The 15,777-nt window shown below is 48.4% G+C and overlaps 1 protein-coding gene across 1 annotated transcript in view; it reads right to left on the bottom strand.

Annotated features, from left to right (window-relative positions):
* Positions 1 to 3,391: 3,391 nt before the first annotated feature.
* caskin1 (CASK interacting protein 1) overlaps positions 3,392 to 15,777 on the bottom strand; it is a gene marked incomplete at its 5' end in the record, with an annotated part of 39,082 nt that continues 26,696 nt past the window's right edge. The window contains 9 exons of the mRNA XM_079747108.1: positions 3,392 to 4,397; positions 4,840 to 5,413; positions 5,644 to 6,298; positions 7,975 to 8,412; positions 9,201 to 10,414; positions 10,660 to 10,803; positions 12,029 to 12,167; positions 13,066 to 13,167; positions 14,375 to 14,485. Coding sequence (XP_079603234.1) covers positions 4,301 to 4,397; positions 4,840 to 5,413; positions 5,644 to 6,298; positions 7,975 to 8,412; positions 9,201 to 10,414; positions 10,660 to 10,803; positions 12,029 to 12,167; positions 13,066 to 13,167; positions 14,375 to 14,485 — 3,474 coding nt within the window. The 3' untranslated portion in view covers positions 3,392 to 4,300. The remainder of the gene's footprint in view (positions 4,398 to 4,839; positions 5,414 to 5,643; positions 6,299 to 7,974; positions 8,413 to 9,200; positions 10,415 to 10,659; positions 10,804 to 12,028; positions 12,168 to 13,065; positions 13,168 to 14,374; positions 14,486 to 15,777) is intronic.

The raw sequence follows: 15,777 nt of genomic DNA, 5'->3' as shown, positions 1-15,777 counted from the left end.
AAGGGGGGATGAGGAAGTGGGGGGGAGGAGATGTCACACACTGATCACGCCGTCATTCATTACTTTCATTGCACACTTGTAAGCCTGATTTGATCAACGATCAATAAATCTGTTGTACACTTTACACAAGCTTTTTGACTCTTTTTAAAGAAAAGTATTGTTTATGAAACTGAACTAAACTAATGGTAGCATTACGCATTTTATATTGAAGGTACAAGAGGCCAACCAGTAAAGCAATAGATTTATATAGTTTTTGTGTTAATGTGCACATGCAGATGATGGCCGTTCTCTTGTTTTTGTGTTTCTGTCAAGATACTAAGTGGATACATATTATAAACTTTTAATATATACCATATATTATATCATATACATTATGTTTGTGTGTATTTATACGTTAATATACATTGAGATAGATTTATGAAGGCGTAAGCTGTTTTTATAGAGAACATTTATTTATTCAGAGCAGATGTCCATGAAATGCAGTCACTGCAAGCACACGACTGTCCATAATAGATTATACACACACTCACTCACAGACACACATTCAGACATCATACAAAGTAGCATCTCATTCTCTTAAACACACATACAGACACACACACATGCAAACACTTTCTCACACTGTCACTGCAGAGCATAGAAGATACCAATCGGGTATCAGTTTGGAATGTGGGCAAAATATAAACCGCTGGGGGGGAGTAAAGACGGAGCTTTGTTCGACAACGCATTGACCATTTGTTTTGAGTACGTTTTTAAAAAATCTATAATCCCTTTTTTTCCCACATTCACACACACACACAATGGTGAGAGACGATACATTTTGTGTAGGATATGTGAGAGAGATAGCCTGACCTTTAACCTGGCTCACTACAATTCCCATATCGGAGTGAACAGCAATTTACATAGAACGGAACAGTCTCCAGCTTCACCACATGGATGATGGGCGGTGGTGATTGAGATTTTTCGATGATTTAGTGTCAAGGAGCTGGTTAAAAGCCACAAACCACAAATTGTTTAATTCTGATTGTTTCCAATTTATGACCCATTGGATGTCACAAGATGATATAAACCAGAAGGAGAATTAGTAACATTCAGAGTTGTTATAGGTCCGTGTGTGTGTGTGTGTGTGTTTGCGTGCGTGTGTGTGTGCGTGTGAGGTGGAGTTGTGTTGGATTAGATCAATCGATATTGGAAGATTTTGAAATCCACGTTTATTCCGGGATGTTCACTAGCATAGCTGAACACTGAACGCAACAGACCAGCTTGACGGAAACAAAACCTCAACATAAGATTGACAACCTAAATACATTTTTGCAAACCCCTTCAGCATACGTACCCCATTTCTTCTCATGTGGTCATAACACAAAAAAGACAACAAGGCAAGGCACATGTTTGAAAGAAAAATAATATTGCACAAACAAATTTATAACGATCAAAGATAGAGATATAATTGTATTTGATACCAGTGCCACACCGAGACACATGTAAAATAAAAAAAGAAAGGGTTAAAGAAAATAAGCTTTCCCTGGAAATGGACATTTATTCCAAAATGGCGTCTCACAATAACGTCATCACCTCACACCACTATCAAAGCATAAAGAAGCCAGACTGCTTCTACACAAAAGAAAAGACGCCTTCAGGTCTAACACATACATCATTAAATACTTCACTTCTTTTTGTCGTCGTAAATATCCATTTATATATATAATCTCTTTATAATAATCATTTAAATACCACAATTATTCTCTGGATTCATTTAGAATATCGACAGAACTGTAAAAAAACAAACAAAATTAAAACACATACATTTTTTTTTCTTTTCATATGGCGAGAAGAGGCGGGAAACGTTGCACGGCAACACATGCACGTTTTTGATTGGTTGTTAGGAGCTTTGCTCTGAGTAAATTCTAACCGTCTCACCTGCCTATGGGACCCTTCTCTTTCCTAGCTGCACCAGTCAGGCAGCCATGCATGCTGTATTGCGACCAAGCCGTCACAATGGTATTAGTGATGATGATGGTGATAATGGTGATCATGGTGCGGTGGTGTCGACAGCGATTGTCTTGGCAATGTGTGGTGTATCTGTGGGGAGGTAATTAGGGAGAGTGTGTCGTTGAAAGGTAGAGGAGTGGAGAGGGCAGAGACAGAGAGAGGGAGATTTAAAGAGTGAGAGAGACATGAGTCATAGAGTCATAAGGGAGAGGGAGGTACGTCAGAATCAAGTGTAAGTTAGCTGGATCCACTAGCATCCCTAGATCTCCTTCCTGAAGTGTCTACTGGCATCGCTATCAACTTGCTTCACATCAGGACATTTTAAGGACTTCCTGTGAGCCTTCTATCTCAACCGATGAAATCAAAACACTTAATCTAAGTCTAAGCCCTCCATCAAACCTTCACATGCTTGTCACCACCTGAAACATCTAAATATTTACCATCTATTCGATTTGCTGACACTTTATCAAACGCGACTTACAGGGAGGTTTTTACACACATGAAGGATCAACTATGGGTTAGGGTTTCTTGGTCAAGGATGCCTGCATGGCTGGGTACATGGGATTTCGAACTTAGAATTGATGGTCTCGCAGTCATCGTCCCTCAACACGAGACTACGACCTTCGATCCTTGATTCCCTAAGGGTTGTGTTTGAAAAAGAATGCTAGATGTTTCCTCCGGTTTTGTACTTGTCACCTTGTTGAACTTCTCCCTTCCTGGTAGCTTTACCGCTCAACCACATTGTGCAGGCTCCTCTGTGTGTGGGTGTGCGCGTGTGTGTAGTGCCAGGTCACTAACAACAAAGGTCTTTGTGCTTCTTCTAGGGGTGTGCATGTGTGTGCCTTTGTCTATGTCTGTGGGTGTGTATGTGTGTGCAAATGTAAAGATTGATTCGCTGAACGATGACAATGCTTTGAATGTTGCTGCCGGTGTTTTCTAGTGAATGGAGTAGCATGAGTCGTGCACGCACGCACACACACACACACACACACACATACACCCATCCAGACTAATCACATACAAACAAACACATACACAAACATACAGGCAAACCTTATATCACACATGCGTATTGACTCATATATTCACACGCACACATACATTATAAGCCTTTAGGAGCGAAATGGTCTTATTTTGGTCACGGTTAAAAAAAAGTTTCCACCAAGTCATTACATCATCACAACACCAGAGGGCACCATTCCACACAGAATCAACACATCAAACCAAAGAGCTAGAGGTTCCCATATTGTTCTGTATATTATATATATTTATATATTACTGTGCTAATGCAGGACTTTTTCAGTAGATATAAACTCTCCATGCTTACAATTTACACATACCATACTATGATTTAATACACCATTGTTTTTTAATTTTTAATATCTTTTTCAGTCTTTAGTTGTCTCTTGTTTTCGTCTCCGTCGTTGCAGTAGTACTAGCAGTATTACACGTAGACGAGGAGTTTCAAAACAATCTCTGATTTTTATCAGCAAACTCATGAATTTCATACCACTTTTTTGCTGTTTCGCAGTCTCCTGGTCCTCTTTGCTGAGACACATTCTCTTTTCACATGTGTTCTCTCTCTCTCTCTCTCTCTCTCTCTCTCTCTCTCTCTCTCTCTCTCTACCTCGCCCGTTCCATTAAATCCATATGCATCTCTTCGTCAGTGTGTCCGTCTCTCCTCGACCAGACCTCTCTCTCTCTGACGCCAAAGGTGGACAGGGCAGTCCGTCAAGATCTGGATCACCTCATCCCCGTCCAGTGCATCATCTCTATCACTGTCATAATCATCATCATCATCCGTATGGAAAGCCGCAGTAGAAAAAGGCCGGAGCTGTGCAGAGGAGTATGAAGGGAGAAGGGAGAAGAGTTTTCCCACATTCCAATAGGAGAGATGCCAAAAGTCTGGCCATCCAGAGAAGGGCAGGAGCAGGAATGACTTGGATTACAACGAAGAGAGAGAGAGAGAGAGAGAGAGAGAGAGAGAGAGAGAGACAGAGAGAGAGAGAGAGAGAGCGAGAGAGAGACAGACAGAGACAGAAAGAGAAAGAGTGGGAGAGAGACAGAGAGAGAGAGAGAGAGAGAGAGAGAGAGAGAGAGAGAGAGAGAGATTAGGAGCATAACAGAAAGAGCGAGTGACATAGCGGAAGAGAGAGAGAGAGCTTTATTGTGTCTCCCTTTTATAAGCCCCTGCCGTTGCCATGGAGATACGATGGTTGCCAAGGAGTTACGTTGGTTGCCATTGAGATGCGGTGGTTGCCATGGATATGCGGCGAATGTGGCGGCAGTTGCCGTGGTGTTGCGGCTGTTACTCCAGCATGGCGTCCAGCTGGTCGGCCAAGTCATCGAACATGCTGCCGATGTCATCCAGGATGCTGACTGTCTTCTTCTGCTCCACCACAGAGCTGAGACACACACACACACACACACACACACACACACACAGAAAACAAAATTAGTACATTTGACATGCCATGAAGGAATTCCAAAGTAGACAAATCTGAGGTGTGTGCGTGTATGTGTTTGTGTGTGTGTATGTGAGAGTGAGTTTCTGTGTTTGTGTGTGTTGCCCCATCGGCGCAGGACCTGCATGTAGTCCACAATATGACGCGTAAAGTGTAATTGAACGAATGTGGTTTCCCCTGACCTTTACTGTCTGAGTACTGTATTTGTGTTGTTCTTGAGGGTGTAGCGCATCATGTGCACACGCATTTGTGCATGTCTATTAATGATTGTGTGTGCGTAAGCACATGCAAATTCACATGAGTATGTTTGTGTATGCGTGCGTGCGTGCGTGTGTGTGTGTGTGTGTGTGTGTGTGTGTGTGTGTGCGCCTGAGGTCCTCACTCATTCTCCTGCCTCAGGATCTTATCCTCCACCGCCTGGAGGGCGGCCGCCAGCGAGGCGCTCGTCTCCTCCAGCTTCTGGTGCACCAGGGAGTCCACCCCAAAGTCGGGGGGGCACGCCCCGTGGCCCACCGCGTTCTGCACCGCCCCTCCTCCTCCCCCGCCCCCGCCCATCCCGCTGTCCACGGACACGCCCCCGATGGAGGAGCGGGGGGGTTTGACGGGGGCCGGGGTGGGGCTGGGCGTGGCGGGGGTCCCCGGGGTGAGGGGGGTGTGAGGGCTCTGGGCCGTGGGGCTGGAGGACTTGGGGGACGACCCGGCGTCGGAGCCGGGAGGCCAGCCGGGGGGGGGGGAGGGGTTGTTGTTGTCGTTGCTGGGGGAGGAGGAGATGAGGGAAGGCGGGGAGGAGCCCGGCGCGTGGCGTCCCGGCGCTGAGTGCTGCCGGACGGGGGCGGAGGTGATGGCGCCGGTCGGCCCGGGGGTGGTCACGGAGTGGACCAGCTTGGAGGGTTTGGGGGCGGTCGGCGGAGGGGCCGGCTTGGGGGACACCGGGGGAGGGATCTTCCTCCCTTCTCCTGGGAGGGTTAGGGGGAGGGGGGGGAGAGGGCATTCATGAGTCAAGTTGAGTACAGCGCAGTATAGTACACCCTAGTATAGTCGTATCCTTGGATTGGACCAAACCCCCTCGCCCCCATTGACACATTTGATTGAGCCCACAGAACATCTTTCGCCCGTCCTTTATCAAGTCATCGTCATAATTCACACGCAATGAAACCACAATAAGGAACTCCAACACGATGGTTACCTGGGCTTCCAGGCGTCCCAGGACCTGGCAGGGGGATTCTCTGCGTGGGAGCCGTCGCCTGCCTTTTAAGCTGGGCCATCGCCGGCTTGGGAGACACCGGGGGCTTGGGCTTCCTCGCCAGCGGCCCATCGGCAGCGCCCTTGTCCAGGCTCTCTCTGCGGGGTACGGCGGAGGCCTGGGCCACCAGCTGGTTCTGGGGCGGCGCCGTCGGCTGCTCTGTGACGGCCGTGGTGTCCGATGAGGCCGGGCGCCGCCGGATGGTGCCCGTCCCGTTCTGGTACGGCAGAGCCTCGTTAGCTTGAGCCTCGTTAGCTTGAGTGTCGTTAGCCTGGGGGACGTTAGCCTGGGGGTTGTGAGCCTGGGGGACGTTAGCCTGGGGGACATGAGCCGGCGTGGTGACGGGCCCTCCGTTGGACCGGGCGAGGTCGGCGGTGAAGCCCTCGGGCTCCTTGTCGCGGCTCTTGGGCCGGCGCTTGACGGTGGAGGACTCCTGCAGGGTGAAGCGGGAGCCGTTGGGGTCGCCGGCGGGCCTGGAGCCGCGCGGCCGGCGCTTCATGGTGGCCGTGGCGTCCACCCGGGACAGGTCCTCCTGGGTGTAGACGCTGTCGCCGTGGAGACCGCCCTCGCCGTCGGAGCGGACGCCGCCGTCGTCCCCCTGCAGACAAACACAAAATAAACACTAACGGAAAAATTGATATATTCATGGCACGGGGTGAATTTTTGCAGAGAGAAATACAAACAACGTAACAACATTGATATGCAGCCCACGGTAGACTTTAGCACACGTATACAGAATGGGTTCACAGGTAACGTTAGCAGTACGGTAAGGTGGGATCAGACAAGATAGATAAGATATGATAGCTAGATAGATAGATAATCAGCAAGCTACCTTTTAGCGTCAATATACAGTAGATAGGTAGTTACATAGAAAAGCATACATATAAGCATTTAGATATAGATAGAGAAAGATAGAGAAAGATAGATCTATATATATATATATATATATCAGTGGTGGGCTGTCAGGTCCAGCAAGGCCTTCTCTGCTGGCCTATCAGAATCACTGACTTAGGTTTTAATATATTTTTTAAATTGTATTAAATGTATTAAATTATTTCCAATAGTATATTGTCTTCATTTCATAGCTTTGTCTCTTGGTTGCACTGCTTCCACTAGTGTATGTTTATGTTAGAGCTTTTATCCATCATATTTCAGCCATCATGTGTTGCCAGGGTCAAAGAAATTTGCCTTGACGCCTTCAGAATCGATAGTGCGGGCGTCTGTAGCTTTAAGTAAGTGGCAATGACGCTGTCGCTTTAACCAATCAGATTTCGAGTTGGCAACACCGAGGCCATCTAGCAGGCGTCCAGTGACGTTGGCATTTTCACGTCCTTTGATTGGATGGTCAGAGAGGTACTAGTCAGAGCCAGCAAAGCATCGATAGCTACCGGCACAAACTAAAATAAAGCGAATAATAAATAAATAAATAAAGCGATTCCCTGAAGCAAATTAAAACTTACTCCAAAAACACGACAGACTCGACTTTCAGCATTAGCCTCCATGGCGGTAGAAAGGGACTTATTGTTGCAACTGAAACGCGCAGATAAACTGTACAACAGAGTAATCAAACTCTTCTTGAGAAAAGAAATAAGGATGGACTTTGCGTACAAATAATCGGTATTTTTGGTGAGTAATGCATTTTATTTAAACGTTTTAATATTTTTGTCGTTTAATTAGGCTAATATTGATGTTTCTGCTAGAGATGACGTATGTATGGCAGTTGTGGCTACAGTGAAAATAGACTTGTGGAATTTTCCTAATTGGGTTTCTTGCTTTAGTAATGGCATTCTTTCTTGCTACACGAGATACCTGTCTGTGATAGAACGCCCTGTTATACTGCATTTCTGTGTAATATTGATGGTTTCTATAGCCGTGGAGTCATAATGATGGCATTAAGAGGTGGATTAGTTCATGTAGGACGCGTGTGAAAGCCTAGGTGTGAAATGCACGGCCCGCCACTGATATATATATATATATATAGAGAGAGAGAGAGAGAGAGAGAGAGAGAGAGAGGGGAGAGAAACGAAAACATGTGAAAGGAGAACCAGCGTGTCTCAACAAAGAGGACAGGAAGAGAGAGAGCGAGGAATAGAGGCATACGGATAGATAGCTGGAGAGAGAAGGCAACAGAGACAGATAGTCATATAGCTAGCGAGCCTGAGAGCGAGAGAGAGCGATAGGGAGAGACAGCAAGCCAGAGAGAGAGAGAGAGAGAGAGAGAGAGAGAGAGAGAGAGAGAGAGCGAGAGCTAGAGTCATATAGATAGATAGCTACCTGTCCCTCTCCCTCTCCTCGTCCCGGACGGCGGATGGTGATGTCCGTCTCTTCCGCGAAGGGGATGTTCTCCGCCGAGCTGACCCCACCGGAGCCTGGTTGGGGGAAGGCGCTGCCCACGATCAAGCCGGGCCGGGGGGACGAGGGCGGGGGCGGCGAGGAGGTGGTGGACGAGGAGGGGGAAGCGGTGGCCGTGATGGTGGCAGAGGGGGAGGGCTGAGCGACGGGCTGCGTGACGCGGGGGCAGGCGTTGTGATGCTCCGGGGCAGGGGTGTGAGCGGGGGCGCGGCAGGGGGCGGGAGCGAGAGAGAGGACCATGGGCTGGTCCCGACGGGCGGCTGCCACCAGCTCACTGACCGGCCCGCTGATGGTCCGCCGGCGGTTGACCACCTCGCCGTCCAGCCCGATGGCGTCACGCATCCTGCCGCCTGGCGCCACCTGGTCAGGTAGACGAGGAAGGCATCGGATTAGAGTGAGGGCGGCCAGAGCAACCATGTAACACCTCCGTTTTAAAGATAATGACGTCGGACGCTTTTTTCGTCAGTTTAGTCATTTTCAACGCCGAGGGGCCTCCAGGGTTCTCAGATAAAAAGGTGAGCCGAACAGGGCAGAAGAATAGCGAGCAAAGCGCTTGGTTCACATTGGCTACAATTGCAACAAGGATGCCCCCAGGTGCCTACAAGTATTCGCTGTGATCCGGACCATTTAATGTTATCATGGTCGTTCAGCAGATGCTTCTATCTTAGCTATCTTACAGTGGATTTTTCAGATACATGTCATTAAAGGAAAACAAAACACCCTGACCATGGAAAGGGAACGCCAACCTGAATGACAGAATAGGTTGATTGTCAATATGACCAAAACTACGCAAGAGATCCTCAGACGAATACATTTTAAGATTTTAAGAGTTTCGGTATTGAAATACATTTGAAAACATATCTAGCGAGAAATGTGCATTTTATTTGGGGCGACCTGGAATTTAATTAATTTGTTTGATTTCCTTCAGCCATTTTTTTTTACATTTTGTTTAACAAAACAATTATGATAAATGAATATCGCTTCAAAGGTTATTAAAGCATGAATGCGTTAATAAAGTAAAAGGCAGATGAAAAAGATTAAAAAACGTCAAGGTTAGGCTGCAAATATTAGTGATTGATTAAAAAAGAATCCATCTAGCATCCCTATCTGTACAACTTTAACCGGGCTCTCTCCAGACAGGATCTCACCTGGAGGAAGTTCCTCTGCAGCGCCATGCCCTTGGCCCCGCCCCCTATGGAGGACATCTCCAGCATGGCGGCGATGCTCCGCACGCTGCCCATGCTGTTGGTTTCCACGGAGACGCCCAGGTCGCTGGCGCGGCGCTGCTGAAGGTAAGGCACGTCCAGCAGGCCGCCTGTGGTGCAGCGGGCGGGCGGGGCCTCCGTCAGGTTGGAGTTGGAGGTGGAGATGGCCGAGCTGGAGCGCTTGGGCGGCGGGGGGGGCGGTCCCTTCTTCTTCTGCCGCAGGGCGAAGGACTGCGATTGGCTGCGGTTGACGTTCTTCTCCTGGTTGCGCACCGAGTGGCTGCGGCTCACCCGGTGGGTCACTGTTGCGTATTTCCCCCCGCCGATGCCTCCACCCCCACCACCACCCCCACCACCACCGCCGCTGCTTCCCCCCGCGCCCTGACCCCCGGGCGTTTCCAATCCTCCTCCTCCTCCTCCTCCTCCTCCTCCTCCTCCCCCAGCCCTCTCGTCACACTCTCCGTCCGAGGCAGCGTAGCGGTTGAGGCTGTGGGCGCGTTTCTTCTGCAGCGCGCTGGGCTCGCCGCCCCCCCCGTCGCCCTGCTCCGCCTCCGGGGGGAGGCAGAGGAGCGGGACGGACACCGGGTTCTGGGGAAGCTCCGGGTGCTGGGGGTGGTGGGCGTTGGCCTGGGGGTGGGCCTGGGGCTGAGCGTTGGGGGCCCCGCGGTGCGTGGGCGACTGGGGCCGATGGGCCCGCGGCGACTGGGGCCCCTGGATGAGCTGGGGCGCCGGCTTGGGCTTGGGGGCCTGCGGGGAGGCGGAGGTGCTCTGGACGGAGGAAGTGGAGGAGGAGGAGGAGGAGGTGCGGGTCTTGGTGGGTGTGTGCGGGGGGGTGTAGGGGGGCGCGGGCTGGGAGTGGGCGTGGGAGTGGCCGTGCGAGTGGCGGGGCTTCCCCTGCGACGCCACGCCGCCACGTGGTGCGACGGAGGAGGACGAGGAGCCGGTGGAGGTGGTACTGCTCTGCTGCCTCATGGTCCGTGCCTCCTTCTTTGGAGGTCCTCCTCCTCCTCCTCCTCCTTGTGGCACATCGTCGTGCTCCCTGCTGAGGGCGCGGCTGCGCTGGGTCTTGACCTCGGGTCCTGGCTGGATCAGGGCGCTCTGCAGCTCGGTGCTCAGCTCGCTGTCCTGGAAGGTGGTCATCCTGGGAGACATGACCTCTGGAGAAGGTTGAAAATAAAGACATGGACACAACATGATCATCATTATAATCATTATAAAAATTATAAATATCCAACAAATATTAATCCATCCAATAGCTGGTAAAAACGGATTAACCAAATAAGTAAAAATGTAATGCGAATTTTAACGTTTCCAAAACGAGTGTCAATATGTAATAATTTAACACGCACAACGTAATATGGTTAACAGATTGAAAAGTAGGAATCTGTTGCCATGACCTCACCATCTGGGGGTGGGCTCTCAATGGACATGACTTCCTGCTGCTGTGTGATTGGTGGAGGCTTCTTCTTGAAGGAGCCTCGGCCCTCTGTGCCATGCTGCATCTCAGCCAGCCTCTTCACAGCCAGCATCAGCTTCTTTTGGTGACCTGCACATACACACCAGACACGTTTTATGCTTCCTTTCTTCAAGTCATAACTCACCACAATCTTTCCGTCTTTGTGTAGACGATGAAAGGCCAAATTCCAGTATCTCTTTCACTCATTCTTACTCTAAATCTACCTCTCTTTACCTCGTTCTACCTCTCTACCTATATCGCTCTCTATCTCTACCTCTCTCTAACTCGTACCTCGCTACCTCTACCCCTCCCTCTCTCTTCCTCGGCACCTATTTACCTCTATTTCTGTCTTTTATCTGAACCTCTCTCTATCTCCTTCCACCTTGCTACTTCTACCTCTCTCTACCTGTATACCTCTCCCTCGATCTCTACCTATACCTCTCCCTCAATCTCTACCTCTATACCTCTCCCTCGGTCTCTACCTCTATACCTCTCCCTCGGTCTCTACCTCTATACCTCTCCCTCGATCTCTACCTCTATACCTCTCCCTCGATCTCTACCTCTATACCTCTCCCTCGATCACTACCTACAGTATACCTTCCCCTCAATCTCTACCTATACCTCTCCCTCGATCTCTACCTCTATACCTCTCCCTCAATCTCTACCTCTATACCTCTCCCTCGATCTCTACCTATACCTCTCCCTCGATCTCTACCTCTTTACCTCTCTCTCAATCTCTACCTCTATACCTCTCCCTCAATCTCTACCTATACCTCTCCCTCAATCTCTACCTCTATACCTCTCCCTCAATCTCTACCTCTATACCTCTCCCTCGATCTCTACCTCTATACCTCTCCCTTGATCTCTACCTCTATACCTCTCCCTCGATCTCTACCTCTATACCTCTCCCTCAATCTCTACCTCTATACCTCGATCTCTACCTCTATAACTCTGCCTCGATCACTACCTACAGTATACCTTCCCCTCAATCTCTACCAATACCTCTCCCTCGATCTCTTGCTTTATTTCTCCCTTGATCACTACCTATACCTTTCCTTCGATCCCTTCCTATACCTCTCCCTGGATCTCTGCCTATACCTCTCTCTCGTGTTTCTAGATATCATCGTGATGGCAAATAATTTGCAAACAACTGTCATTTTTGGGAAAAAAAAACAGGTACAAACATTTGGTTGGATTAAATCAGATGCATTATTTGAATCGTCCGTAAGATGACACATGAAGGAATGAGATGTGTGTTTAGACTAGAACAGGATTTGGTATTAAAGTATAAAAGGAGGCTAGCCCTCCTTCTCACCCAGCTTGGTGATGCCAATCTCCTGTAGGTCCTCCCAGGTGATGTCCGTTATGAAGTCGATGTTCTCATAGCCATTCTGCACCAGCACCTGGTGGTATTGGCTCAGACCGATAGCGGACAGCCACTCCCCTAGACTGGCCTGGGGATAGCACCACCAGACAAAACACCAGGGCAACCCATTAGACATTCACTTAAGTAACCTGCTTTAGGGACTTTGAAGTCAAGAAACTTCTGGTGGAATCATTCATCATCAATGGCAATGGGGGACGTGAAGATGACATCACACGGTGTTAAACACTATGGTGAATGTGCCATGTTTAGAGGTCGCTGCCTCTGTTGGTCTGTTGGTTCTGCCTCACAAAATGGCATACGGCATGTCATAACTTCACATTATAAATGAAACCGCTTAGAATTAGTTTTTTGGATTACTGATTGATGATCTTTGAGGTATATTTATAGATTTTAACTAAGTTTTCCCTATAATATACCCTTTAAGATATATATCATTGTATGATTACCCCGAGTGTCCCTAATAAAACGGATTATGGGTCTTCTACTTTGATGTACCAGGGCACAAAATAGACAGAACTAATGAAGCAACGGAAAAGCAGACTCATAACTAGTGTTATGAGCGACAACTGTGTTGGGGTTAGGGCCCTTTGGCGATGCCTCGTGGGAAAAGGGTTCTATATAGCTATAGCTATGTATTGGTTCTATATAGCTCAATTTGAATTTGATTCCCACTTAGGCCACCCATGTTAAGAAATGTATGCATTGGATCCAAATGGACACTTATAGAGCAACGATAATCCCATAATGCATTTTGGTCCTATAATGTGATACGTAGACACAATATTATTATTTGTAGTATATTGGAGTTATTATATGGGGTTGATTGGAAAGACTGACGCAATAAGACTTGTGTAGCATGTGTATGTAGTGTGTGTGTGTGTGTGTGTGTGTGTGTGTGTGTGTGTGTGTGTGTGTGTGTGTGTGTGTGTGTGTGTGTGTGTGTGTGTAAGCGTGTGTCCACTCACTGGTTTCTGGTCTGGTAGCCATTCAGTGACACTCAGCTTGTTTATCTCTGAGGTCACCTTCTTCCTGTGGCCCGGCTTGGTCACGCCAATGGCCGTCAAATCCTACACACACACGCACACACACACACACACACACACACACACACACACACACACACACACACACACACACACACACACCACGAATGGATGACATTTATGCCCCAAAAATTGACATGATTTGGATTGTTTCATAATTACAGGGATGAACTCCCACACACAAGCATGTGTACCCTTATCATGCACGCATGCACACACACACACACACACACACACACACACACACACACACACACACACACACACACACACACACACACACACAGCATTGTACCCAGAAATGAGTGAATAAAAGGGAGATTATGAGAGATAAAACAAAGATAATAAAAAAAGGTCTTCAAATGAGCGATAAAGCATGTATTCTGTGAATGAGAAGCGGTAGAAAGGGATGACAATAAGCTGAACTGGTTAGCTGTCTACAGTCTTATCTAAACTCATCCTCTATTTATAATTTTACGAGCTTATTGACAAAAAGGGGGAAATCACCTAGCAAAGTAACCTCAACTCGTTAAGGTCCAATTTCTCTGGGCTGCCTTGTAATTAAAACATGTTTAGTCTGGTTGGGGAACACAAACAACACCATCACTCTTACACACAAAAAAACAAGCACGCCCGTGCACACACATACACACACACACACACACACACACACACACACACACACACACACACACACACACACACACACACACACACACACACACACACACACACAACACGGTCAGACCAGTGCCCTCATCAGATGTTGAATAACTGCATGCTGCTTGCTGTTTGGCTGGGACTGTTGGTTGATCAGAGGACCAGGACAATACCAGGACGACTCACAGCCAATCCTCAAGCAGGATGGTATTCAGCGTGTTTGACAGGGTGTGTGTTCACCCACATTGGCGCGGAGTCTAGAAGGTCTACACAGACGGGCTCGGAGGAAAGGGTCATCAGGACACGGGGTCAACACCAGGTCAGGGGGGAAAGGGGACGAGGACAAACAGTAGTGGGGATCGTTTTTTGTAACTTGTGCTCAGCGATCCAAACACATGCATCCCTCTGAGACATCGCAAAGGACAGCACAGTGAGGTGCCATTGGCTTGCAATGCATTGTGGTCCTTTTAAGCAATGGTCTCTCGAGGCCACAACAGGTTGGGAGTCGGGTGGTGGGGTCAGGCAGTGGGGTGGGTGGGTGGGGGGGGGGGGGGTCAAAGAGGGACCTTACCTCCGGAGTCATTCGGCTAATGGTGGGCAAGTCATACCCAGCGCCCAGGAAGTTTGGAACGTAGACCTGCAGCTGAAAGTCGCTCAGCCATTGGACAACAGCCTCTGAGCTCTAAGGGAGACAAGAGATGGCGAAGGGAAGGCTGTCACTCTGGTTCTGCCTCACTTCTACGGCCCCTAGCTTTGGGACAGCAGCAGGGGCCAACGAGAACCCAGAAGGGTCCCAGGGTCCTCGCCCCACTCATCTGGATGTCTGTGGTCAGGTATCAATCCAGATCCATTATACTTCACAAACTGTGCTTTATTTGTAGGGACCATTATGGGAGAGGCTTTTTGTAAGGGAGGACGTGGTTAAAAATGTCCATTTCTAAATGTGTTGGACTCATTATAGTAGTTCACAATAATGGTTGTCTAACAATGATATAGTATTCAGTTTTTGTATTTTAGTTTGTTCCTGACACGGTCACAGATGGCTAGGCTCTATTCCACTACTCCGAATAAAAGTTGGAGTAGGAAGATTTGATATCCAACCTCTAACATAATTTTATAATAATATTATTAACATATATAATGTTCTTTCCTCTTCTTCCTCTCTCTCTCCATCTTCTCCATTTTGTTGAAAATAGAAGAACAGCGAGAACCAGAACACTAGGGCACTAGCCAACAGATGGCCCCACAACAACCTGACTAATACTACCCAGTAGCACATACGCACACACAAAAACATACATGCTCACACACTTCAAACCCCCACGCACCCCGCTCACACAAACACACACACACACACACACACACACACACACAAAGCCCCCCCACGCACAAACAGCACACATACAACCCCCCTTCCCCTCCACACACACACACACACACACACACACACACACACACACAGCCCACACACTCCTAAACACACACACACACACACACAGCCCACCGACACACACAAACTTAAAACTGTATCACTATCATCACCAGGGAAAATACACCTACCTATGGCTAATATTAAAACAGTTAGCACTCATAACAAAAAAACAATAAAATAAGATATGTGGCAACATAGGGAATTTAACAAGGATAGCAAGCTGGTTATGTTAGCATAGAGTTCTCTCTCTCTCTCTCTCTCTGTCTCTCTCTCTCTCTCTCTCTCTCTGCCATCAGTGCTCAACAACTGGACGGAGATTGACATCGCTGTGGCAGCGCACACCATAGCCAGGCACTCGTGCACTCACCGTGTCGCGGCTGCATCCGAATGCCTGCAGCACGGAGGACGCCAGTTGAGAGAGAAAACGCTGCGACAGCATGGTGAGCGTGTGTGAGATTGTGTATGTGTGTGTGAGTGTGTGCATGTCAGGGGCTGACGGTCGTCATCCTCACCTGGCGGCTAACAAGTCTCCATGTCTGCGT

Source organism: Pollachius pollachius (genome assembly GCF_949987615.1).
Source record: "Pollachius pollachius genome assembly, chromosome: 11".
In the NCBI taxonomy this organism is placed as follows: Eukaryota; Metazoa; Chordata; class Actinopteri; order Gadiformes; family Gadidae; genus Pollachius; species Pollachius pollachius.
This window is presented reverse-complemented; position numbering and strand designations above follow the sequence as displayed.